Below are 26,145 nucleotides of genomic sequence, written 5' to 3'. Positions count from 1 at the left end.
AGTTTCACTTCATTCTGTAATAGTCCCTCTCTTCCCTTTACTTGGCTCCTTTTTAATGGCTGTGGGATTAGAGGCTACATAATTAAGCTGGTTATATAATGATTTCCAAAATGAGAGTAAATAGGCTCTGACTAAGAGCCTGGGGCCCTATTCACCAGATGAAAAGCATCCGCTTCATGTCATGGATTTTTAAATATACATTTTGGGTTTGGGGAGGTCGTTTACTCCCTTTTTAGTTGTTGGATGTTCCAGAGAATAGAGTCAAAAAGGTAATTGGTTTGTTTGTTCATATGTCCATCCATTTCTCCAACTGTCTGTCCATCCCTTCATCTGACACTTATATCTTGAGCACCTCCGTGGTGCTGTACACCGGCTAGCTGAACTTGAGTAGGTGAGATGCCCTCTGCAAACCAGCGTCTGCCTCACAGATAACATGGGGGCACTGTCTGAACTGTGTTGCTGAAACTTTTAGTTAATAATAATAAAGACCTTTTATTCATTTATTTTTTAAGTTTTATTCTTTCTGGCAATAATTGTTTCAGATTTTAAAGTTTTCATAAGAAGAATATTATGTAGAAAAGAGTTATCACTGCAGGTCTGCGACTGCTCCCCTTAGGAATGACTGCTTGCTGGATGAGAGGCTGGACCTTGGCAGGATGGAGACTTAGAACTTGGTGCTCAGAGTGTTTCCAGCCCCATTTAACTGCTGGGGGTAGTTCAGGCTGCCTGGTCTCTTGTGCAGATGGCAGGGTTTATGCTGAATGCCAGCTTTCCTCTTAGGAGCGATTTTGACTCTTATTAGAAGTTGCTAATGTGTCCAGCCCCCACCAAAGCCTTTGTCACTTGAGTCTCTGATGGGCAGAGACATCACATGCATGTGTTGCATTTTTGTTGCTGGGGACAAGATTATTCTGTTTGACCTCTTATGGGAGGGAGAGAACATAAAGAAGCCTGTGCACAGAATCCTCCAGTCTCCACCTGTGTCCTTCTCCTCTAGGATTCATCTGTGTATCCTAGCCATGTAGCCCTACTGAGTCCCCATCATGATCCCATTTGAAGGTGCAGATGCTCTTGAAGACCCTGCCACAAATGCTTCCTTTTCCTTCTATCTTTTACCATGTGTGCAGCCCAATACTAATCCTTTTACTGGATTGTCTCATTAACTCTTCCCCAAACAGACCTCTGTGAGGCAGGTTGGTGTCCTCATGCCCTGTGGCCAAGTGAAGCTCTTTGAAGTTCCATTAGGTTAAGTATCTGGTACCAGGTCCTATTGCGCATAGGTTTATTCTGGTATCTTTATGTTTGCACTTTATGGTATATGGCTTCTGTTGTTCAGAGGAGACATGAAGTGAAGAAAACCAATGAATCTGTTTGTAATCACTTTTTCATTGCAGGTATGAGCACATCCTCACAGAGCCTGACCCCGTCCCAGCATATGCTCTGAAATTGCTAGTTGCGATGACAGAACACAACCCAACTTTCACCAGGTACTACAGCTCCAGCTTTCTTTTGCGTGTTTTTTCAGCTGTAAAATGAATTTTATATGGTCTAAAAATGCTAGAGATGATGAGTTTCTGAAAGAGTAACATTTGAGTCACCAAGTGGTCATTTCTCATGTTTGATGGTTTGTGGTACCTTGCATTTATGCGGTTTTGGGTCTTATTCTCATACTTTTATCCCTTACTGGAGTTTGCATACTCTGGAATTCATGATGCTTTAAAATTATAAATTCTTGGGGTGCCTGGGTGGCTCAGCTAGTTAAGTGTCTGCCTTCGGCTCACGTCATGATCCTAAAGTTCTAGAATTGAGTCCCGTGGGGAGCCAGTTTCTCCCTCTCCCTCTGCTGCTCCCACAGCTTATGCTTTTTCACTCTCTCTTTGACAAATAAATAAAATATTTTTAAAAATTATAAATTCTTTAAAGAGAAAAAACTAGGGGCACCTGGGTGGCTCAGAGGGTTAAGCCTCTGCCTTCGGCTCAGGTCATGATCTCAGGGTCCTGGGATTGAACCCCACATCGACCTCTCTGCTCAGCAGGGAGCCTGCTTCTCCCTCTCTCTCTGCCTGCCTCTCTGCCTACTTGTGATCTCTCTTTGTGTCAAATAAATAAATAAAATCTTAAAAAAAAAAGAAAAAACTAACACACATACTTTAAAATGTCAATTGGGGCTTCCTATTGTACTGAGCAGTTGTTTATTCAATCTGTCTAGTATTTATAGACTCTTATTTTCTACCATTTTGTTAAACTGACATGCTTTTATTCAGCAGGGGAGAGCTTTTGCCTCTATAGAAGATACTATGTGTGATGATGCCAAATATTTTAGAGCTAGTTTCTAGAAGAGTGGCAACTGCTTTCAGTCTGGGACAGGAGAGTTGGTCAGAGAGAGACCCAGGTCCATAGAAGGGGCAGAGAAGAGGAGGCCCTCCTTGCTTTCCATCAGGAAATCTAGTTGTAGTTGTTAGGTGATGGCCAAGGACCTTTGGGTTTGGACACCTCTATGGCTGGTCTTTAGGAAAGAACTAAGTCACACAGCCCCAACCATCTTGTTTTCATCTGCTCTGTTGTTCTGCCATGGAAGGTATTGTGTAGTGGTGAGCCACATTCAGTGTTAGTAGTAAACACCCAATATGGGTGAAAGTCTGAACTGCAACCTTTCTGGTGGCATGCCATAACTGTGTCCCTGGGCTGCCAAGGTGCTCTTGGGCTTTGGATCATCTGCAGGGCTGATGCTGAAGTAATTTCAGGCCCATTTCCTGTGCTCTGAGCAGCCTCATTCGTTTCCAGATAGCGACATAGAAATACTACCTTGTACTCTCAATGTCATGTTGCAAAAGAATTTGAGGAGCATTTCCCCTTGCCAATTCTAAATCCTGTGTCTGTATAGCCCTTTAAAAGCCTGACCAATGAGCCTTCCAAACTTGTCACTCAAAGGTACTGTTTTCTATTCCTACAGAAGAAATTTCATTATAAAGAGTGTATCTGTATTAGAAGTCAAATATAAATTCATATAGTTACTTCTTTACTGGAGTTTTGATACCAGGCACTAATACTGTATACTAACTGTATCCTTTCATTAGATGGGGCAGGTTGCATTTACTTTTTTTAGTGCTGACTTTTGGTCACTCATGTCGCATGCTTTCTAGAATCCTTCCTCTTCTTGCCAGCTTGCTATGAAATTCATGTGAATTTCCTCACATTGAGGGGAAGAACCTAGGGAAGTCGATGACCTATATACAGTCTTTTTATTTTGAAAATGAGTAGTCTTGGAAGACACTTTATTTTTTTTTTTTAAGTTTACAAGCAGAATTCAATGAACAGTTTTTATAAATGTTTTTCTTTGCTTTAGTTTGACAAGTAACATCTGAATGTATTGTGTGTGCATTATAATCCAGCAGTAAAATCAAGAAGTCCTCTAGGCTTCCTTGTTCCCTCTCACACTGCCATACACAGGTCTCTGTCCCAGGGGTAATAGTTGTTGTTTTGGTGTGTATCTGTCCTGAATCTTTTCTGGGTTTTTAAATTCAATATGCATATACAGGAATAAATGACTTTGGTTTCTGGTTGTTGATTTAAAAAAAATCAGAGGTAGTATCACTATGTATTTTTCTGGAATTTGCCTTTTTATTTATGAAAATTGTTGGAAGATTTTTTACATCAGTATTTATTCATACTCTTGGTGATATCTTTGCTAATGGATGAAAATGAGTTTTCATTTTGCATTTATTTACCTACTGATAATGTTGAACCACTTAATGTTTATTTACTATATTTAATTAAAGTATAAAAGGTCCAGTTTTCCCAGCACCATTTATTGACGAGACTGTCTTTTGTCCACTGTATATTTTTTCCTGTTTTGTCGAAGAGGGTCCATATCTGGGCTCTACTCTGTTCCACTGGTCTATGTGTCTGTTTTTATGCCAGTACCATGCTGTCTTGGTGACCACAGCTTTGAAATAAAGCTTGAAATCAGGTAACGTGATGCCCCCAGTTTTTTTTTTTTTTTTTTTTTTTTTATTTATTATTATTTTTTTTTTTATTTTTTATTTTTTATAAACATATATTTTTTATATACATATATTTTTATCCCCAGGTCTGTGAATCACCAGGTTTACACACTTCACAGCACTCACCAAATCACATACCCTCCCCAATGTCCATAATCCCACCCCCTTCTCCCCAACCCCCTCCCCCCGGCAACCCTCAGTTTGTTTTGTGAGATTAAGAGTCACTTATGGTTTGTCTCCCTCCCAATCCCATCTTGTTTCATTTATTCTTCTACCCACTTAAGCCTCCATGTTGCATCACCACTTCCTCATATCAGGGAGATCATATGATAGTTGTCTTTCTCTGCTTGACTTATTTCGCTAAGCATGATACGCTCTAGTTCCATCCATGTTGTTGCAAATGGCAAGATTTCATTTCTTTTGATGGCTGCATAGTATTCCATTGTGTATATATACCACATCTTCTTGATCCATTCATCTGTTGATGGACATCTAGGTTCTTTCCATAGTTTGGCTATTGTGGACATTGCTGCTATAAACATTCGGGTGCATGTGTCCCTTTGGATCACTACATTTGTATCTTTAGGGTAAATACCCAATAGTGCAATTGCTGGGTCATAGGGCAGTTCTATTTTCAACATTTTGAGGAACCTCCATGCTGTTTTCCAGAGTGGCTGCACCAGCTTGCATTCCCACCAACAGTGTAGGAGGGTTCCCCTTTCTCCGCATCCTCGCCAGCATCTGTCATTTCCTGACTTGTTGATTTTAGCCATTCTGACTGGTGTGAGGTGATATCTCATTGTGGTTTTGATTTGTATTTCCCTGATGCCAAGTGATATGGAGCACTTTTTCATGTGTCTGTTGGCCATCTGGATGTCTTCTTTGCAGAAATGTCTGTTCATGTCTTCTGCCCATTTCTTGATTGGATTATTTGTTCTTTGGGTGTTGAGTTTGCTAAGTTCTTTATAGATTCTGGACACTAGTCCTTTATCTGATATGTCGTTTGCAAATATCTTCTCCCATTCTGTCAGTTGTCTTTTGATTTTGTTAACTGTTTCCTTTGCTGTGCAAAAGCTTTTGATCTTGATGAAATCCCAGTAGTTCATTTTTTCCCTTGCTTCCCTTGCCTTTTGCGTTGTTCCTAGGAAGATGTTGCTGCGGCAGAGGTCGAAGAGGTTGCTGCCCGTGTTCTCCTCAAGGATTTTGATGGATTCCTTTCGTACATTGAGGTCCTTCATCCATTTTGAGTCTATTTTTGTGTGTGGTGTAAGGAAATGGTCCAATTTCATTTTTCTGCATGTGGCTGTCCAATTTTCCCAGCACCATTTATTGAAAAGGCTGTCTTTTTTCCATTGGACATTCTTTCCTGCTTTGTCGAAGATTAGTTGACCATAGAGTTGAGAGTAGATGCCCCCAGTTTTATTTTTGTTTTTCAACATTTCCTTAGTGATTCGGGGTCTCTTCTGATTCTATACCAATTTTTGGATTATTTGCTCAATAAATGGTGCTGGGAAAACTGGACAGCTATATGTAGAAGAATGAAACTCGACCATTCTCTTACACCATACACAAAGATAAACTCAAAATGGATAAAAGACCTCAACGTGAGACAGGAATCCATCAGAATCCTAGAGAAGAATGTAGGCAGTAATCTCTTCGATATCAGCCACAGCAACTTCTTTCAAGATATGTCTCCAAAGGCAAAGGAAACAAAAGCCAAAATAAACTTTTGGGACTTCATCAAAATCAAAAGCTTCTGCACAGCAAAGGAAACAGTCAAGAAAACAAAGAGGCAACCCATGGAATGGGAGAAGATATTTGCAAATGACAATACAGACAAAAGGTTGATATCCAGGATCTATAATGAACTCCTCAAACTCAACATACACAAAACAGACAATCATATCAAAAAATGGGCAGAAGATATGATCAGACACTTCTTCTGTTTGCTTGGAGAGTGATACCACCAGATTGATTTTATATAATTTTATTTTAATTTTTAAAATTTATTTTTTAAGGGGTGCCTTTGTGGCTCAGTTGGTTAGGCATCTGACTCTTGGTTCCAGCTCCGGTCATGATTTCAGGGTTGTGAGATGGAGGCCTCCTGATTCTCTCTCTGCTTCTGCTCTTCCCCACACTTGCACATGTACACACACATGCTCTCTCTCATATAAATAAAATTTTTAAATATTTTATTTATTTATTTGACAGAGAGAGACACAGCGAGTGAGAACACAAGCAGGGGGGGGGGGTGGGAGAGGGAGAAGCAGACTTCCTGCTGAGTGGAGAGCCCGATGCGGGTCTTGATCCCAGGACCCTTGGATCATGACTTGAACTGAAGGCAGACACTTAATGACAGAGCCCCTAAATAAATAAATCTTTAAAAAAAAGAAAAAGAGATTTTTTAGGAGTTAATATATAACACCTTACAAATTTCAGTATTTGGAAGAGTATGCAGAGAAAAGCATATTTTTACCCAAGGAGAAAGCCACTCTTATCAGTGTGTGTGTGTGTGTGTGGTGGTTGGTAGTATGCTGTATGCACCATTCTGCACTTCTTTTTAAAAATACATACAACAGCTTTATTGGGATATAATTCACATACCATCTGCACTTCTTTTTAACAGATGCATAAGCATTGCATTTTATGGATGCTCCATATTTACTTAACAAGTTCCCTTTTGATGAACATTTAATTTATGTTTTTCTAAACTTTTGGTATCATAAAATAAAGCTATAATTAATGACATAGACCATTCATTACATATGTGAATATTTATGTGTAGGATAAGTAAGGAAAAGTGGAATTACTTTATCAAAGGGTACATAAACCAGTGATTCCCAAACTTATCTGCACATTAATGTCATCTGGGGAATCTTTTAAAAAGTCTGAAGACTAGCCACAGCCTAGCCCAGCTAAATAAAAATCTCCATGGCTGGACATAGATACCAATAATTGTTGACTCTCACTAGGTGATTACAATGTGCGGGCAAGTGTGGGAACAATGGGTCTAAGCACTTGTATTTTGAAAAGTGTTGCCCAGCTGCCCCCCACCAAGGTTATGCCAGTTTATTCTCCACTAGCAGTGTATGAGAGTGCCTGTGTGTGTGCCAGTCCTTTACCCTATCAGTGCATATATGTGTTTGGCCTTTGCCATTGTGATAGGCTGTCTATTCCCTCTTAGCTCCTGATTTCTAGTTTTCTTGCTTTGTAATCAGACCATATTTTTTTTTCTAATTTTTATTTGATTTCATTTGTGATATAATAGGTCAATTTTGGTGAATGTTTTATGTTTAGTTGCTGACTATAACTAAAACAAAGTTTTAATGTCACTCATCCCTGACTTTGGCCCGTTGTCTTAAAATGGTAACTCATTAACTTAGGAGATTGTCCCCAGTTACTTGGTAGCAGTGACTTTTAGGCAAAATGCTGATTATAAGTGTATATCAAGTGTAGGAAGTCTTAATTTTTATGTACAGATAAATTTCTACTAATATAAAATAAACATGAACCATTTATTAGAAATTTAGCTTATTTATTGGTTCCATCTGCATCATGTTCTTTGAAGTATAGCATTTGAGTTTGTATATATAATGACTCTTGAACAATGTGGGGTTAAGGCCATGGTCAAAACTCTGCGTATCTTCTGACTCCCCCAAAACTTAACTACTATTAGCCTAGTATTGACCAGAGGCTTTGCTGATAACATAAACAGTCAATTGCCACATATTTTCTATGTTATATGTATTATATACAAACATAAGGTAAGCTAGAAAAAAGAAAATGTTATTAAGAAAATCACAAGAAGAGATGGAATTTGTAGTACTGCACTGTATTTATAAAAAAAAAAAAATCCATGTATAAGCAGACCGACCCATGCAGTTCAAACCAGTGTTGTTCAAGGGTCAACTGCATTAAGAGTTTAGAGTACCAAATAATAACCACTGGAACAGTAAATCATCCTATGCCAAGTGCAACATTATTTCATTTGTGTTTATTCTTATTTTAGAGGATTCTGAATGGGTAAAGAAATCCTCAAAAGTTAAAGTACAATTGCAAATTTATTGTTCCTTCAAAGGAGAGAAGAGCACTATCTAATTTACATTGTATCTGACTGGGAATTTTTTTTTTTTAAGCCCACTGCCTTGGTGAATCTAGTTTCTGACTGGGTTTATAGCAGAAAAGTAAATTGTTTACCCTGTTGGTCCAATGTTACTATCAGAAGGGTTGTGTTCACTCCTCTGAGCTCTGCCCTTTTCTCTCTTCTTAATTTTACAGTAGGTTGCTCTGAACCATTGTTCTCAGGGAGAGCTGTACCCCAAGAGCTTGTTTCCATTAAGAGCTAATTAGCTTTCAGCAAATCTTTGTTAGCAAACAAATTGAATTTTAACTTCTTGAGTTCTTTTGGAGCAAAATTTACCTCTTACTGTGAATTGCAAAAGGTTGTTTATGCTCCATATCTAAGGATTATCATTTTAGTTCACTCAAATAATGTTAGAGCTGTTTGTTTTATGGCAAGATTCACAGAAATGTCTTTTGAAGAATAAAATTTTAGTGATCTCTTAAATGAAATTCATGGTGAATCCATTGTATAGCCTTCAGTGAAAAAATACTTCTGCCTTTACAGTTACTAGGCTTCAGCTGACTTCCCTCATTGGTTTTTGGTTCATTTGTTCATTGATTCGTTTGCCCATTCATTCATTCAACTAATCAGCAACCACTGAATGATACAAGGATAAAAGGCAGTTAAAGGTCTCCCCCTCGAGGTGCTAAGGATTTAGTGGCGGAAACATTTATCAATAGGTTCCTGTAAAACAGTGTAATAATTTCAGAGGTACAGTCATGTCTAGAAGGTTATGGGAGCACCTAAAGGAATTTAACCCAAGTAGTTGTATGATTTTGGCCAAGTTTCTTAACCTCTCTGTGCCTAAGATTCCTCATCTGGAAATATTAGCATCTGGTCCGCAGGAAATGCTGTGTAAGTCTTCCCTTTCTTCTTCCCCCACAGTTTATCTCCTTACTCCTCCTCTTTTTCATATGATTAGAGGAAGAACTAGCAAAGAAAGTATTCCAGAAGAGGTATCTTCTTTGACAGTAGAAAGAAATGTTTGGTGACAACTGAAACTAGAGCTCTAACACCCTACAAGGAATTGGGAGAAAACCCCCAGGTTTTCAATAATAGAAACAAACTGCATGGTGTGGTCTTATTAGTTTGTGCATAACAGAACTGGGGCAGTCATAGAGAACATTCCCCACACAAGATACCTGCCATACACACTTGCCTTTTAATTTATATTCTTAACATTTGTTTTTGACATATTCTGTTATATTTTATTTAAATTTTGTAGCCTGGTGAAGCTAAAAGCCCAAATTATGAGAAATGTTAGAGATGTTTGAGAGGGGTTCCCTGTCATTTAAATAAGCCAGTTAGGTGTTTTTACCCCCTCAGTTCACTGAGCTTACCCAGCTAAATATTTCCTCTGATGAAATCTGTGAGCAAAATAACTATGTAATTTGATAATACTTTATTGTTAGAACAAATTGATTTTTCCAGAAATGATTTGCTGCTTCTCAGGTTGCTTATGGATATCAAAAAGCCCCATCATGAGGAGCAAGTCAGTCTCTGCGTCTTTGTGGCTCCCATTTCTATTCTAGGGTCACTCTTCTGTGGCTTCCCCATTTATTCTTTATGAGCACTCGCAGAATAATACACAAAGTTTTTCCAATAGGCACCGAGACTTTGAGCATCTATCTTTTACCTTCTCTTTCCTCTCATGGACATAGCCCATGTTCGAGTGTTCCTAACCACTTGTTCAAACTGGGCACATATCTATACTTCTTACTAAAGTAGAGTCATTTCAGGGGATAAAGCAAGCATAAAAGATTAAAAATACTGAATGATTTTGGATTTGTGCCTTTCATCAGTTCCTTGAACCCAAAACTTTATTATTTACTTATTTTTGTTTTTTTTTTTTTCTCTCTCTGCCTTTATTTGGGATTATTGTACTGCACCCTTGTTTAACACATACATCTTTGGTCCTTAAATATTGAGAAGAATTTGGAAATTAAATTAAAATTGCCCTAATGATCCACTTTGCTGGGGTATTTTGTGTACTTCCATCAAGATTATCCTTTTAAGAGTTAGAAATGTTGTTTTGCTCTCAGAGAAGTTCAGCATTTTATTTTTTTTTCCAGGGAAGTTCTTCTTCAGCTGCTAGTGGTGGTTAACTGTCTTTGAAAACTGAGTAGAACAGCACCTTGCAATGGAAAGCTATTTCTAGGTTAGAGTGGATGGTCTCAGTTGACTTTTTTTGCTGTGACATTTACATTGAAAGAAAGCACTTAGAGTTCATTGTACACCTTGGTAAATAGTGCTTTCCCAGTTGTGTGTCGTAGGGCCATAGTTAGTCTGAGTGGGGATTCAGTAAAGCTTTTTGTGTTTCACAAGATGTCCTCAGGTCTGTTGACTTACCCTTGTCATCTAAAGAGACTGGCAAACTGTGGTCCACAGAGCCAGCTGGCTTGCAGCCTCTTTTTGTATGGTCTGTAAGGTAAGAGTGATATTGACATATTTAAAGATTCGTAAAATTTACAAACACACAGATGCATCTGAGTCAGACCTTGGGTCCGGCAAAGCCTGAAATATTTACTTTCTAGCCCTTTTCACACAGTGTTTCCTGAACCCTGATCTAAAGGAACAGAACTCTTTTTTTTTTTTTAACCTTTATTCATGAGAATGTAGAAATATTAGAATTTTTGAGCTGTTAGGGAACTTTAGAGATTTTCTTGGTGTTATAAAATGTAGATTTTTTGATGTTGATGTGGTAAGGTGTAGTGTGGTAAGTTCAGTAGATCAGGTGAAAACTGTCCTGGAAAAGAAAGCTTATTATACTCACAGATCCAAAGAGGAGGGGGCATACCATGCCAAAGGTGGCCACATGAAGAAACAGCAGGGTCAGTCAAGAGTCAGAGGAAGTGAGAGGCAAATGTGGAGCAGAGCCCTTATTATAGTTTACAAAGGAAGGAATGGGTGAGCAGATTTAGGCTTGACTATTTTGAATAATTTCATGGGGTTGTGGAAGTATAGGGGCTGTCTCTAGTCATCTGGTACCTTCCCCTGGGGTAAGTAGGGGCCAGCTCTGGGCTGGTACCTGGCCCTGGGGTGTGGGCCCCACTTAGGAGTAGAAAGTGCCATAAAGGAGGTCGTTGGGGTTATGGCTTTGGGTTGGTTGGTTTGCACAGGAAAGGCAAGCTCAAAGGAGAGTTGTTTGCTTTCTCTAAGAATCAGCTGGCTCTGGGAGGGGCATTCCCTCCAGAATTAGCAAGTCCTCAAGATGTTAAAGAGACAAAAGTACAGAATAAAAAGACTTTATTAGTACACTGGGCTAATGTCTTCATTTTATACACAGGGAAAATGAAGTCCCAGAGGGAATTGGTGACTGAACTTCAAGTCAGTTTGAAGGTCAGGATTTGGATCAGACTATGGTCTGTTGTTCTTTGGACTACCCAGCAGAGCCACTTTTTCAAAAACAAACCCAAGGGGAAATCACAGTGGACTTTGAAGTCATCTCGTTTTCAGTTTCATTGCCTCATGTTTACTTAGAAGAGTGGTCCAGTTCCTCAACACAGTCAACTTCACTGTCACGTGGATCTGTTAAGAGCAAATGATTCTCCTTTGTGTCCCTCTGCCATCATCACTAGGTTCTGGCACCATTGTTCTTTGATTTTTATCACTGTGGCAGCTCCTGGCATAAATGTGGTTAATAATATCCTGGTTCCCGGTTCAATGGAACCTCTTCTTTACCTCATCTTCCCAGGTTTGGGACCCTCCTGTGTTTATAACTTAGAGCACACCAGTTGGGTTGAAATCCCTCCTTACTACGTTAATCATGCTATAATTCATCTCAGTGTTTCCTATAGGGAAAACGTAAGTGTTTATGTAAGCACTCATGGAGTAAACATTCAATTAATTCACTCCTTCCACCCCAACATTCAATTAATTCTCTCCTTCTGTTTCTGATAGAATTATGGAAGGATATCCTCCTAAAACTTTAGGAACTGATCCAGGGCATTCTCTTTTTTCCTAAATGATGTGTGGGGAAAATAAATGGTAATTGAAATCTGTTTCAGCGTTATGTTTTCCGGAAAAAAAAAAAAAAAAACAAAAACAAAAAACAAAAAACCCAACAACTCTTAACATGGTTTCTGCCTGCTACTAGTGGAAATACACGCTTCTGATTATTTTCTTCCATCATCTTGCTTACCGTCATGGAGTTTCCCCCAAGTTCATGAGCTGGTGAGCTGGTAAGCATTTCATTGCCTGTCCTTACTGTATGGGGTTCACTTGGGTCCCTGGAGACAGTTTGGATCTCTTGTCAGAAACAAATTAATCTTTTAATATTCTCATAACAGCCTATATGCTTGGTCATTTCAGTTTTCCTTTTCTGACTCATGTGGGCTCAGTGACAGCTCTCTTTAGGGAGTGGAGTGACAGGCAGCACCTGGCTGGGAGCCCTCCATGCTGGTGTTTCTGGCCCCTTGGTGCCCAGACTTGAGCAGCTCACTGAATGTCATGTCAGAAGCCAGCATTTAGTGGATGCATTTAGTCAGAACAGGCCCTGGTATTTTGGGGGCTCTAATCAACAATAATTCACAGATGCCTCCTCCTGTGTTTAACTAGACATTCATAGATACTATCATCTTTAACAAAATGATACCTACCATTTTCTCCTGAAGTATTTCCTTTCTTGCCCACAGGAAAGTTCGTTTGCTTTCTTTTCAGTTCTCTACAGAAGCTCTTGAAGTTTTGCAGTTTATTTCCATCATAGAATTATGGACCTTCAGAACAGAGTGAGCTTTGATAATTTTCTACCTGCAAGAAAAGTTAATATTATTCATTTATTCCTTGAGTCACCCAACAAAGAGTTGTGTTCACTGAGAAAGAACAGACACGGTCCTGGTTTTCATGAAGCTTATGATTCTGAGGGGATCATAGACAATAAGCAGGGAAATTGATTTAAAAAAAAAAAAGTCTGAATTTCAGTTAGTGGTATAAAGAACAGAGAGCAGGGTTAGAGAATGGGGAGTGATGGATTGGGACCCACTGTTTTTGAGAGGGCGCTCAGAGTTTCCCTGGGAAGGTGGCAGAGTTGACTGGCTGCGTGAATGCTAGCTTCATAAGTAAAGAAGCAAGCCTCTGATTTTCAGGGTTTGAAGAGGGAGGGAAGTACTCACAGCGTCAGATGCTCTGGAGAGTGTCCCTAAGATGAGGATGGAGAAGTAATGGTTATAGTGGCAACAGGAGTAACTTCTTGAAGGGTTATTTTCACAAGCATGTGGGGTAAGAGTTTGGTGGGGTTCATTGCAGAGGGAATGATGAGGTGGAGACAGGGAACCCCAGTAAATCTAGAGAGAGTTTTCCTCTAAAGGAGAGCTGAAAAATGGGGAGCTAGAAGGAGATATGGAGTCACAGGCATTTCTTGTTTTTTTTTTCCAGGATGAGCGATATTTTAGAGACATTTCTATGTTGACGAGAATGATCTAGTACAGAGGTTAATCAATAGTATAGTACATGTGCTACAGACTCATTTTTGTTGTTGTTTATCTGCTCTTGATAAAGTCATGCATTGTCTGTGAATATATTGAGTACACCTGTCACTGTCAACTCCATAGAACAAAGCGAAGCCCAACTGAATGGAATGTAACATGAGGCATAAAGCACAGACTCTCAATACCAAATCCTCTTCCTTATCAAGTCTCCTGATTTTATGTGATGACAGTTATTGGTCAGAATATATTACAGTGTTTGCTGTACAGACGGGGCCTTTGTGATATAATTAAAGAGCACAAGAGCTGCCAGACTAAACAGTGGTCTGAGTTTCAAATGCTCTGTGACTTTCCTGGCACAGTTTTCTTGCCATCTTGAACATGTGTTATCACTTAAGATTTTTTGCCATAGAGTATTACATAGGAAAAAAACCCCAGGCAGTGAAGGAGACTAACCATGGCTCTTCAATGAGGTAAATGCCTCTGAGACACCTCATACCCTCAAAATGTACCATTTTATGCGTGTGCATTTCTTCTGTCTGCTTGAAGTCATAAATCCAGCTTAACCCAACTGTTACAAAGTAAACAAAATGGTCAGATTTTAGGGACAAACTTCATTAGTTATTTTGAAATTCTAAAGTAGGGTAGCTCAAAGGGAAAATGGACAAAGGGCATGAAAAGGGCATTTCTAACAATAAATATGAAAAGGAGTAACCCAATTAAGAATCAAGAAAATTCCATTTAGATAATAAAGAAGTCAAATTGGCAGGGTTTAAAAAAAAAAAAAAAAAAACCTCTTGTTGAGAGATTAGTGAAGCTTGCACTTTCCTATGTTAGTACAGCTTTTGTGACTTGCAGACTGTCAGTATGTGTTAAATCTTAAATGTCCTTTGGTTCCACTTCGAGGAATATAGCTTAAGAAAACAGTAAAAGATATGCACAAATATTGGTGTACAAGGATGTCCATTGATACATTATTTAAAACAACAATGAAAGGTGGGGCACCTGGGTGGCTCAGTCGGTTAAGCATCTGACTCTTGGTTTTAGCCCAGGTCATGATCTCAGGGTCATGGGATTGAGCCCTGTGTTGAGCCCCGTGTTGGGCTCTGTGTCAGGCTCTGTGTTGCGCTAGGCATGGGGCCTGCTTAAGATTCTCTCTTTCCTTCTCTCTCTGTCCCTCCCCCACTGCTCCCTCTCAGGCTCTCTCTTCTCTCTCTCTCTAATAAACAACAACAACAACAACAACAACAATGAAAGTGAAGACAACTAGTAACTGTCTTCAAAGAGAGCTGCTTATGTTCCAGACAGTGTTGGATAACTCATGTGCACAACCATATTTAATCTTCAGCCTCACAAAATGAAGTAGACAGTGCTATTATATGCAAAGAAAGTAAGCTTGGAGTTGATATACTTACCAGGATCACAGAGCTTAGGACTATTGAATGAGGATTTGAACTCCTTTGAAGTGATCCCTTAACCACTACATTTGGGTTTTTTCCCCCTACTGAATACTAGAAGAGTGGAAAACAAGGATCCATCCATAGAGGATTAGCTAAATACCTTGTAGGTTAGAAAACTATGGTTTATTGATATGGGAAAATGTTTTTAATAAGCCCCATATATGTGGTATGAGTTGACCATTTTCTCCCATCCCCTATTTGGATGCAATACACCTTAAATTAGGCAGATTCCAGTTCTAATCCCAGATCCATTCCTGGATTGTGAGTGGCTGTGGGAAAATTGCCCACCAGCCTGTGCTTCAGGGTCTTCTCTGTAAGTGTTCATTAGACATTAAATGAGGCATGGCTGAGTAGGGGTCAGAATACATGCACAAGAAATGGTAGCTGAGATTTTCCAGGTGAGGTGGACCCTATGCCTTGTATGAATAGAGAAAGACAAGTAAATAATACATCAGAATTTATTAATGATTCTCTTACAGCACTGGGACTGCAATATTGTCTTGCAATGTTTTTCTGTTTTTCCCAAAGGTAACATTCGGTAAAATACTATATTTTATACTTCTGTATTTCTCGATTTTATATAGATAATTTTATATAAATAAGTCTGTAAAATTAAGATTTTTTTCTCTCCATCCTAATTTGATCTGTAGGAGGTTTTATTTTTTTTTATTTTTTTATTTTTTTTAAGATTTTATTTATTTATTTGACAGAGAGAAATCACAAGTAGTCGGAGAGGCAGGCAGAGAGGGAAGCAGGCTCCCTGCTGAGCAGAGAGCCCGATGCGGGACTCGATCCCAGGACCCTGAGATCATGACCTGAGCCGAAGGCAGCGGCTTAACCCACTGAGCCACCCAGGTGCCCCATGTAGGAGGTTTTAAACTAATACCATACTCCATTATAGTGAAGTTTATAAAAAATGTTGGTAACTGATAGAGTATATCTGCCTACCTTGTTCTTTTCTCATTTGTTCGTTTACTTATAGTCAATTTATTTAAAGTGTAAGAAAAAATCAAAACAGTTCACACTTTTCTCCCGCACCCACCCAGCCCTTACCTCTGGCAACCACCAGTCTTTCCTCTGTATCCGTGAGCTTGGTTTTGTTTGGTTTGTTGATTTGTTTTGTTTAGATTCTACATTTAAGTGCGATCATATAGTAATTGTCTTTGCCTTATTTCACTTACAGTAATGCCTTTAAGGTCCATCTGTATTGTTGGAAATGGCAAGATTTTTTTTTAAAGGTCTTATTTATGTTTTTGACAGACAGAGATCACAAGTAGGCAGAGAGACAGGCAGAGAGGGAGGAAGGGAAGCAGGCTCCCTACTGAGCAGAGAGTCCAATGCGGGGCTCGATCCCGGGACCCTGTGATCATGACCTGAGCTGAAGGCAGAGACTTTAACCCACCGATCCACCCAGGTGCCCCAAGATTTTTATTTTTTTTTTTAATTAGCTGCATAATATACCACTGTATGTGTGTGTGTGTGTGTGTGTGTGTGGTGTATCAGTGGACACTTGGACTGCTTCTATAGCTTGGCATTTTTAAAGAAGGCTGCAATGAACATGAGGGTGCATATATCTTTTCAAATTAATGCTTTTGTTTTATTTGGATAAATACCCATAAGTAGAATTGTTGAATCATATGATGTCCTATTTTAATTTTCAAGAAACTAATATGTTGTTTTCCACAGTGGCTGTATCAATATATATTCCGATCAAAAGGGCACAAGAGTACTCTTTTTTTCTACATCTTCACCAACATTGTTATTTCTGGTCTTTTTGATAAGTCATTTTAACAGATGTGAGGAGATAATTTCATTGTGGTTTTGATTTGCATTTCCCTGATGATTAATGATGTTGAGCATCTTTTCATGTACCTGTTGGCCATCTGTATGTTTTCTTTGGAAAAATGCCTACTCAGATCTTGCCTATTTTTGATATGATTTTTAATAATTATTTTATAGAATCAGGAAAAAATTTGTTAAAAACACACTCATAGAGGTTGGTAGTTTTTTTTTTTTTTTTTTTTAAGATTTTACTTACTTGAGAAAGAGAGCAAGCACGAGCAGGCAAAGGGAAGAGGAGAAACAGATTCTCTACTCAGCAGGGAGCTAGATGTGGGACTCGTTCCCAGGACCCCAGGATCATGACCTGAACTGAAGGCAGCTGCTTACCTGACTGAGCCACTCAGGCGCCCCCAGGCTGGTGGTTCTTATCAAACATTAACATGAATGATAATCCATCACCTATCTTGTGGGTTTGAAAGTCAGCAATGTAGCCTTTGGTTTAGTGGCTTCCAATTGATCATCACTCTATTTTATTTGTTTGTTTGTACCATAGTATCATTTATTGATCTTAGAAATGACTCCTGAAGTGAGTTTGGGGAGTTACTCCATATAATACAAGCATAACTTATAGAAACTGGGACTGAACCTAAGATCTGAATATCCAGGAGATTGAGCAGGGTGTTAAGGTGTTCTTTTTGACTCTCTCCATTCCACTCCACGGACACCCTTGCTTCCTGCATTCTGTGAACCTTGACACCATTGGGTGGTTTTTTTTTTTTTTTTTTCTGCCGATTCTTTAAATGTTGGTGTGCCTTGAGTTTCTGCCCTCAGTTGACTTGTCACTCATCTTTCAGAACTTAATTCATTTTCTTAACCAAAGTAAGTTTTCCCTCTATATATCATAGTATCTTAGAGCAGTTAATATCGTGAACTCAGAAACTAGCTATGTTACCTTGTATAAGGTTTAGTGTTCGTTTTCTTCTCTGTAGAACAAGGTGACTCCTTCCTACATCATGGTAAAGGATTAGGTGAGAGATAGAGCGCTGATTACACCCAGTGTGTGATGCATAGGAGTTCCTGTGAGGTTGCTTGTTGTGATGGGGATTGTTCTGGTGTTAGTCATGGTGGTAACCCCAGGTGGGACAGATCAGGCACCTGGAGTCATTCTGTATTCCTTCCCTCCTCTTCCTCTTCTGCATCCAGTAGATTTTGAAATCCCACTGATACAACCTTATTGATAGTTCTCATTTTTCTTTTCCCATTTCTGCCTGTGTTGGTGCTTATTACCTCTTATGTTGAGAATAGTCACTGTCAGCTAACTGATCTTTCTGTTCCCGGACCCCCCCCCCCCTTTTTTTTTTTTTAAAGATTTTATTTATTTATTTAACAGACAGAGATCACAAGTAGGTAGAGAAGCAGGCAGAGAGAGAGGGGAAGTAGGCTCCCCACTGAGCAGTGAGCCCGATGCAGGGCTCCAGGACCGCAGGATCATGACCTGAGCTGAAGGCAGAGGATTTAACCCACTGAGCCACCCAGGAGCCCCTATTCCCAGTCCTTTTTATTTCCAGTTCATCCTCTTCACTCTGGCCTGAATAATCGTTGTAAAACTATAAAGCTGGTAACGATACCATTTCACCTAATCAGCCGCTTAGCAGCTCCTAGTTACCTAGAGTAGGGCTTGGCAAGCTTTCTCTAAAAGACCAGATAGTAAATATTTCAGGCATTACTGGCCATATGGGCTCTGTTGCAGCTACTCAGCCCTGGCATTGCAGTGTAAAAGCAACCAGAGACAGTATGTAAATGAACGAGCACGGCTGTGTTTCAGTTAAACTTTATTTATGAAAACTGAAATTTGAATTTCATGCAGTTTCATATGTCATGAAATATTCTTTTGATTTTTTCCCCAACTATTTAGAAACATAACAGCCATTTGTAGCTTGTGGGCCATAGAAATAATAGGTGACCAATAGGAAGCCTGGAATTTACCAGTCCCCACCCAGAGGATAAAGTTTAAGCTCCTTGGCATAGCTAGTAAGATCTCTTGTGATCTGCCCTGGTTTATTCCTCCAGCCTGATCTTTAATTATCTTCCCTTTACTACTTCTACTACTACAGCAAATGTGCCTGTTCACTTGCTTTTGATTGCCTATAATGAGCCCATTCCAATTTTGCCCTTTGTCATGCTGTTGTTCCCTTTACCCAGGACATAATTCATCCCTACCTGTCCTCCTCTTCCTCCTCCTGCTTCATCCATTCTCTGCCTGTCAATAACCTACTCCTCTTTCAAGATTCAGCTCAGGTAATACCTGTACTGTGGGGTGTAATCTAAGCTGTCCTCCTTGTCACTTGACCAGTTTACTTCCTCATGTCTCAGTTTCTCATGTGAAACAAACAAAATTCGTCAACATCATCATCTGACCTGACTCCTAGGATTTTTTTTCATACATTATAATTTTATTTTTGTATACACGTTTGTTTAACAGTCACTGAATTTCTAGGCCAGGTTCAGGTAACTGAAGGGCCTTTATAATTAGTTTATATTGTCTAGATCCAAGGTATGCTGCAAACATAGTCTAGAGCAAAATGGGAAATAACATCTTTCTTTTTTTTTTTTTTTTTTTTTTTTGATTTGATGCTTGTATTTATTACACAATGATTATCACAATAAGGTTAGTTAACCCGAAATAACATCTTTCTAAAGACAGGCTTAGAAATTCTAGTTCAGTAAGTTAAGAAGTTTCCTTTCCCTGGTAGCGGGGCTGACTCATACCTGGCTGCTAGGCCACAGTTCACAGGTATAGCCAAGATAACAGTGTACAGACCACCCAAAACAAGACCAACTAGTCCACCCTGTGTTATGGTACAGGTTTCACAGTTCAAATCACCTGTATACAAAGGTAAACTTACAAAATCTTCGTAAAATAAGTCCACAATCAAAAATGGGATCATTGCCATTGGTAAGCCAGCAGCTATACAAGCCTTTGTCACATTTAAGATGCGTCAAAAAAGACTATTTGCTATTAGACCACAGAGACCAACGTTAAGTCCAACATATGTTGATCAATGTTCGAGCAGATTCCTTTCTGCTTCTGGGAGTTGGTTAATTTTTCTAGTTATGATATTGAAGATTAAGTCCTCCTTGGAGGACTTAACCACTTATCATGTGGTTCATGGTTTTCCATCTTGAGCCTTAAAATATTTTTCAATAATATATTTTCAATAATATATATCTTATGTTTTCCTCACAGCATTCAGTGCCTCTGCTGGTCCCCCATGCTGGGGCTCCCTCCAACTTTTGTCCTACCCTGAGCGCAACCATCTTTGGCTGACACGTGGCTCAAGTCAGGCAGGCACGGGGGATTTTCGTTTTCTTTGTTAGAATCTTTTTTTTTTTTTTTTTTTTTTTTTTTAGAATCTGGTGAATTACCACATGTGCAGCCTTGGGAACATATTCCACACAGTAATTGTGCGGTCTCTGTTTACTACTATTGTCATTATAGGTTTCAATTCAAAGACTTTGTTATGCTCCTCAGAAAAGTCTATAGCTGACTCTTGAACAACATGGGTTTGAACCGCATAGGCCCACTCATATGCAGATTTTTTTCCGATAAATACAGTACAGTATTGTAAATGCATTTTCTCTTCCTTATGCTTTCCTTAACATTTTTTTCTCTAGCTTACTTTATTATAAGAATAGAGTATATAATTATATAACATACAAAGTATGTGGTAATGGGCTGTTTATGTTATCAGTAAGGTTTCAGATCACAGTAGGCTATTACTAGTTAAGTTTTGGAGGAGTCAGAAGTTACACATGGATTTTTCAACTATGCAGGTGTCAGTATCCTTACTTACTGTGTTATTCAAGGGTCAACTGTATTTCCAATGTCTCTTCTGTACTTTTTTTTTTCTTTTATAAGATTTTAAGTAAACTTTACACCCAATGTGGGGCTTGAACTTACAACCCAAGATCAAAAGTCATTCACTTTACCAACTGAGCTAGACAGGCGCCCCCTTCACAGTACTTGCTGTAGCTTTAACTTAGCTCAATGCATGGCATGTAATGGGTACCCAGTAGATATTAATATCGTGCCCGGTAGCCAAAGAAAAGAGATCTTAGCCTGACTTCAAGTAATTTAAAAATTCTAAGAGATCTTAGCCTGACTTCAAGTAATTTAAAAATTCTCTTGCATTTCATTAAGTAATAGGACAAGGGATCATAGAATATAAGCAGGTACATTAATTTGAAAAGAATTTAAGGATTATCTCTTATACAATTGCTCTTCCCTAGTGTTGGGCTCATGTCTATAGGGGAAAAGGAGATGCTGGCCACGTGTGAAATCTGGTGGTCCTCCGGGGACTTGTCTCTGCTTTGTGCTCTTGCCAGTCCTTTTATCTTTCTTGTCTTACTTAGAGTGTTTTCGCCCACCCCCTTCCGTTCAGTCCCCTCCCAGCTCTGGTGCAAGAAGCAACATGCTTCTCACCTGGAGTGTGAATGTGGAGCTGTGTGACCAGAACAGAACCATGTCCTGGGGAGAGTGCCAAGGATTCAAAGAATTACTACAGAAAAGAGACCAGCTACAGAGCCGCAGTGTTCAGAAAGATAAGAGGGTAAAGGCCCAGGACCTAGGCAGAACAGAAAGGGTGTTATGAGGGGCCAAAAGCCCTTGGTTGGTGAACAAGAATGTTGTTGCCTGTGCAGGGACAGTGAGTGTAAGGCCCTACACAAAATGTGACTTTCAGACACCTTATAGCACTCAGAATTAGAAGGAGTCAGGAAGATTTTGTACGTGAGGTCCACGTACTGTGTGGAGAGCCTCTGGAGTCCGGCTCCTCCATCTCACCGGCTGTCCTTTCTGTTATAGAAACAGGCTGGGGCCTTGTTCAACAGATGTGGGTCGTCCCAGGCCTGTACTGGGTATTTGTTGAGGTAATGGGTACAAAAGCATTTTGTACATATGGAACATATGTACATACAGTTTAAAAATTCCTATATAAATATTCTTTCTCTTAGAAAACTCTTGCTTTTTTTTTTTTTTTTAAAGATTTTATTTATTTATTTGACAGAGAGAAATCACAAGTAGACAGAGAGGCAGGCAGAGAGAGAGAGGGGGAAGCAGGCTCCCTGCTGAGCAGAGAGCCCGATGTGGGACTCGATCCCAGGACTCCGAGATCATGACCCTAGCCGAAGGCAGTGGCCCAACCCACTGAGCCACCCAGGCGCCCCTAGAAAACACTTGCTTTTTGCTTAGCCATAGTTTCTTACTGAAATTTGTATCCTTTTCATGCTCCTTGGGGCAATGGGGGATTCTGTACATGGGAGGTGCATTCTGGTATAGCATTGTATTCTAAAACTTAATTTTGAGACTTTCTCAGGAAATGAAGCAGTTCGCTTTATAAGTTGAAGTAAGTTATTTTTATATTGTATATGTTTTTTGCTCACTGGGGTATAAACTTCTTTAAGGAAGAGGTATAACACTTCCCATACGAAGGACTTGATCCTTGTAAAATGGCCCAATCTAAAAATGTTCTGTGCTAGAGCTGTTAAAATTTCAACCCTGCCCTTTTCCTGTGAAAAGTATCTCCTTAGATGTGTACCTCTATTGGTAAGACTTCTGCAATTCTGTGCAAGAGGATTAGCAAGCATTGCAGGCAAGGGCAAACATTTCAAGGAGAAACATTACAAAGAGTCTTGCTTTCAGGCTAGACATAATATCATGCCATAGCTATACATTATGAAACTATTTCTTTTTGAAGCTGATTCACTGGGCCAGTAATTTGAAATTCAACTTGATGTTAGAGTTTTTTTTTTTTTTTAATTTAAAATGACTGGTATTAGTCCACTACGCTGGCAAATTATATAAGTCATAAGAAATGAAAAAGCTTTGTTTGTAGTCTAGTGCTCAGTTTCAAACTCCTAACCAGCATTGTTGAAGTTTTAAAAAGTCTAGCATCTATTTAGGGCTTCTACATAAGTTGACCAGAGGCAGCTTATTTGAAGAACTAAATTTGAATTATTCCTTAAAAAAGGAAACAAGGATGAGGTGACACTGGAGTAGATGGAATTTCCAGGTGAGCTTCAAGGTTCCCAGCAGGTGTATACACTCTTTCTCCCAGGTACTCAGTGAAACAGTAATTTAGTGTTGTTGTGAAGGGGCATTGCAGATGTAATTAAGGTCCCGAACTAGTTGACCTTAAAATATGGAGATCATCAGGGTGGGTCTTACTCATAGGAGTCATTTCAATCTGGCCCAGAGGTCAGAGTCTTGGAAGTCAAAGAGATTTGAATCTCGAGGATTTGACATGGAGGAGAGTTCTCTTTTGCTGGTCTTCCAGGTAGAGGAGTCCATGGACCATGGATGTGAGCGGTGTGTAGGATCTTAGAGGGACTCGTGCCTGGTAGCCAACAAGGAAAGAGGGGCATCAGTCCTGCAACTGCAAGGAACTGAACTCTGTAAACAAGAAGGAGTGGTTGAAAACACATCCTCTGGGGTGCCTGGGTGGCTCAGTCAGTTAAACATATGCCTTTGGCTCAGGTCATGATCCCAGGGTCCTGGGATTGAGTCCCACATCTGGCTCCATGCTCAGCGGGGAGTCTGCTTCTCCCTTTGCCCTTCCCCTTCTTGTGCTCACTCACTCTCAGATAAATAAATCTTAAAAAAAGGAAAAAAAAAACACAGCCTCTCGTCCCCAGTATCCCAAGGGGAAGTTAGCACCATTGACACCTTAGTTCCAGATCTATGGCGCTCTGAGCGGATCCCCTAGTCGTGCTGAGCTAGGCTTCTGACCTACAGGACTTTGAATCAATGAATGGGTATTGCTTTAAGCCACTGAGTTTGTGCTGATTTGTTATTCAGCAAAAGAAATCAAATACGAGGCCCCAGTTACGACTCCTTTGGGTTGCTGTTGTAGCCTATTAACTATTAACTGTTTTATTAACTGTTAACTGTTCTCTCTGGCTCTAAACTAATGTTACTCACACTATCTGTGGTGAAGAAACCGTTTTTAAAATTTGTGTGTTGTGGACTAATGCCGGGGCAGACTGAGTCTTACGGAGATAGCTACAGAAGTCTCTCCCATCTCATGTGCTCTTCCTCAACTCTCACCATCAGGAGATGACCATTTCTCCTCCACTTGAGGCTAAGCTGACCTTAAAGACTGGCTTGTAACCATCTAGAATGCCGTGAAAATGATACTATGTAAGCCTGGGCAGTTTCACCTGGTTGTCTAGGAATGCTCCCTCTTGGCACCCGTCTACCATGCTGTGAGAGGCTAGGCCACTTGGAGAGGGTAGCAGCAGGTGATCCAGTGGGCAGAATTAACTGAGGCTTCCTTGAGTCACCCCCTGTGACATGTGAGTGAAGAAGCCTGCCAATGCTTCCAACCCCTCAGCTGTTCTAGTCACCCCCAGCTTTTGTGTCTTCCCAGCTGATGTCGAGGAACAGACATCAGAGAGCAAGGACAGGTCATCCTCCGTGTGCTCTGTCCAAATCCATGATCCAAAGAAGTTGTTAGCATCATAATATAGTTATTGCTTTATGACATTTAAGTTTGGGGTAGTTTGTTATGCAGCAACAGATAACAAGAATACATAATTTGTAAGATGTTATAAAACTGAAATCTAGAAAATGCACTCAGAATGTAAGCAGAGGTCATGCAGTGACTACACTGTTGGTCAAAGCCATTACAAACCTGCCTAGACTCATGGGGAGCGAACATAGATCCCACTTCTCGGAGAGGAGAGTTAAAGATTTGGGAACCACAACACAAGACAACCCAAACAAACAAAGCATACATCAAAAGACTTTTAATATTGAGATAATTTTGGGCTTACAGAACAATTACAGAATTAGTACAAAGAATTTGTGTATGCCTTTCACCCAGCTTCCACGAATGTCAACATCTTACAGAACAATAGCACTGTTATTAAAACCCAGGAAATTAACACTGATATAATCATATTAACTAACCTGCAGATCTTTTCAAGTTTTGCCAGTTTTTGCCGCTTTTTCTAGTCCTGAGTCTGATCTAGGGTCCCACATTACATTTAGTCTTCTCTCTAGTAGGAGTCCCCCTAAGTTGGGCACAGCTCCTCACTCTTGTCTTTTATGGCTTTTAAATTTTTTTAAAAGATTTTATTTACTTATTTATTTGAGAGAGTGAGAGAAGGAGCAGGGGGAGGAGCAGAGGGAGAGAGAGAAGCCGACTCCCTGCTGAGCAGGGAGCCAGACGTGGGGCTTGATCCTGGGACCTGAACTGAAGGCAAATGCTTAACCGACTGAGCCTCCCAGAGGCCCTGGCTTTAACACTTTAGAATTGCATTGGGAAGTTACTTTGTAAGATGCCACTCAATCTGAGTAGCATTTTTTTCATGATTAGATCGAGGTTTGTAGTTTTGGAAAAAGTACCTCAGAAGCAATGGTGTGTCCTCCTCAGTGCTTGATATCAGGATGTATATTTGATGTCATCTTATTTCTGGTGATGTGGAACGTGCTCTATTGGTTAAGGTGGTGTCTGCCACATTTCTGCCATGTAGGTATCTTTGTGGGGAACTATTTTGAAGCTGTGCAAATATCCCGTTTTTCATCATAGTTCAGTGGGGTCATGTTTTAAACTGCTGCAAAGTTCAGATTTCTTATCGTTAGACCCAACAGGCAAAAACTTACTTTTTCAGATTTGGATAGTTGTCTTGTCACAGACCTGTGACAGTTTGCAGGCTGGCTCTGGTCTGTAGTCCATTCTTTGAGTAGGAATGTTCTGGACTATACTCCTTCCCCCGGTCATTGCTCGCATTGCTATCAGATTAGAGTTTGAACAGCAAATCCTATACGTCATTCTTCTGCTTAAAATCCTTCATCAACTCCCTGTAACCTGTAGGTAAAACCCAGACTTGGCACGGAGTTTAAGGTTGCATCATTCTGCTCCATCTTTCACATTGTCCTTTTACTACTCCGGCTGCACCGTTCCTCCTGCTCACCCTTTCCATGTAGGCGCGCTTTACTTTAAATGGCCAATTCCTTCAGTGCTGGTGAAACACCTCTTCTCCCCAGCCTGGGCTCGCTGGCCTTTTTCCAGTTCGGTTCCCTTATCTGTGCTAGAAGTTAATTAACTCTGGTTGCTGTTCAGCGTGTCTGTAAAGCCATTTGACTCCCAAATTTGAACGCACAGATTTTGAGCTCATAAGAGTAGCCCATGGCAAATGCTCAATAGGGTTAGTCATAATTTGAGTACTGAGATAGTTTTCAGGAAAAAAAGTCTGCAACAATAAATAAGATCAGTATGACACTGTGAATTGTTGACATGCAGAGATAATGGATGGAAAAGCCCTTGGTGGGGACCTCTTGGCTTCTCGTG

At 39.9% G+C, this 26,145-nt stretch overlaps 1 protein-coding gene and 1 pseudogene across 2 annotated transcripts in view; one reads left to right on the top strand and one right to left on the bottom strand.

The window, feature by feature from the left end:
* The window catches only part of ULK4 (unc-51 like kinase 4), a 651,105-nt gene that overhangs the window by 266,881 nt on the left and 358,079 nt on the right, over window positions 1-26,145 (top strand). For both annotated transcript variants that reach the window (XM_059162312.1, XM_059162311.1), the window contains exon 30: window positions 1,395-1,487. In XM_059162312.1, the coding sequence (XP_059018295.1) occupies window positions 1,395-1,487 (93 nt within the window). The remainder of the gene's footprint in view (window positions 1-1,394; window positions 1,488-26,145) is intronic.
* LOC131826029 (transmembrane protein 126A-like) lies at window positions 19,275-19,973 on the bottom strand (annotated as a pseudogene).

Source organism: Mustela lutreola, chromosome 2, assembly GCF_030435805.1.
Source record: "Mustela lutreola isolate mMusLut2 chromosome 2, mMusLut2.pri, whole genome shotgun sequence".
NCBI lineage: Eukaryota > Metazoa > Chordata > Mammalia > Carnivora > Mustelidae > Mustela > Mustela lutreola.
The sequence above is the reverse complement of the archived record's forward strand: the minus strand, read 5'-3'. Positions and strand labels throughout refer to the sequence as shown.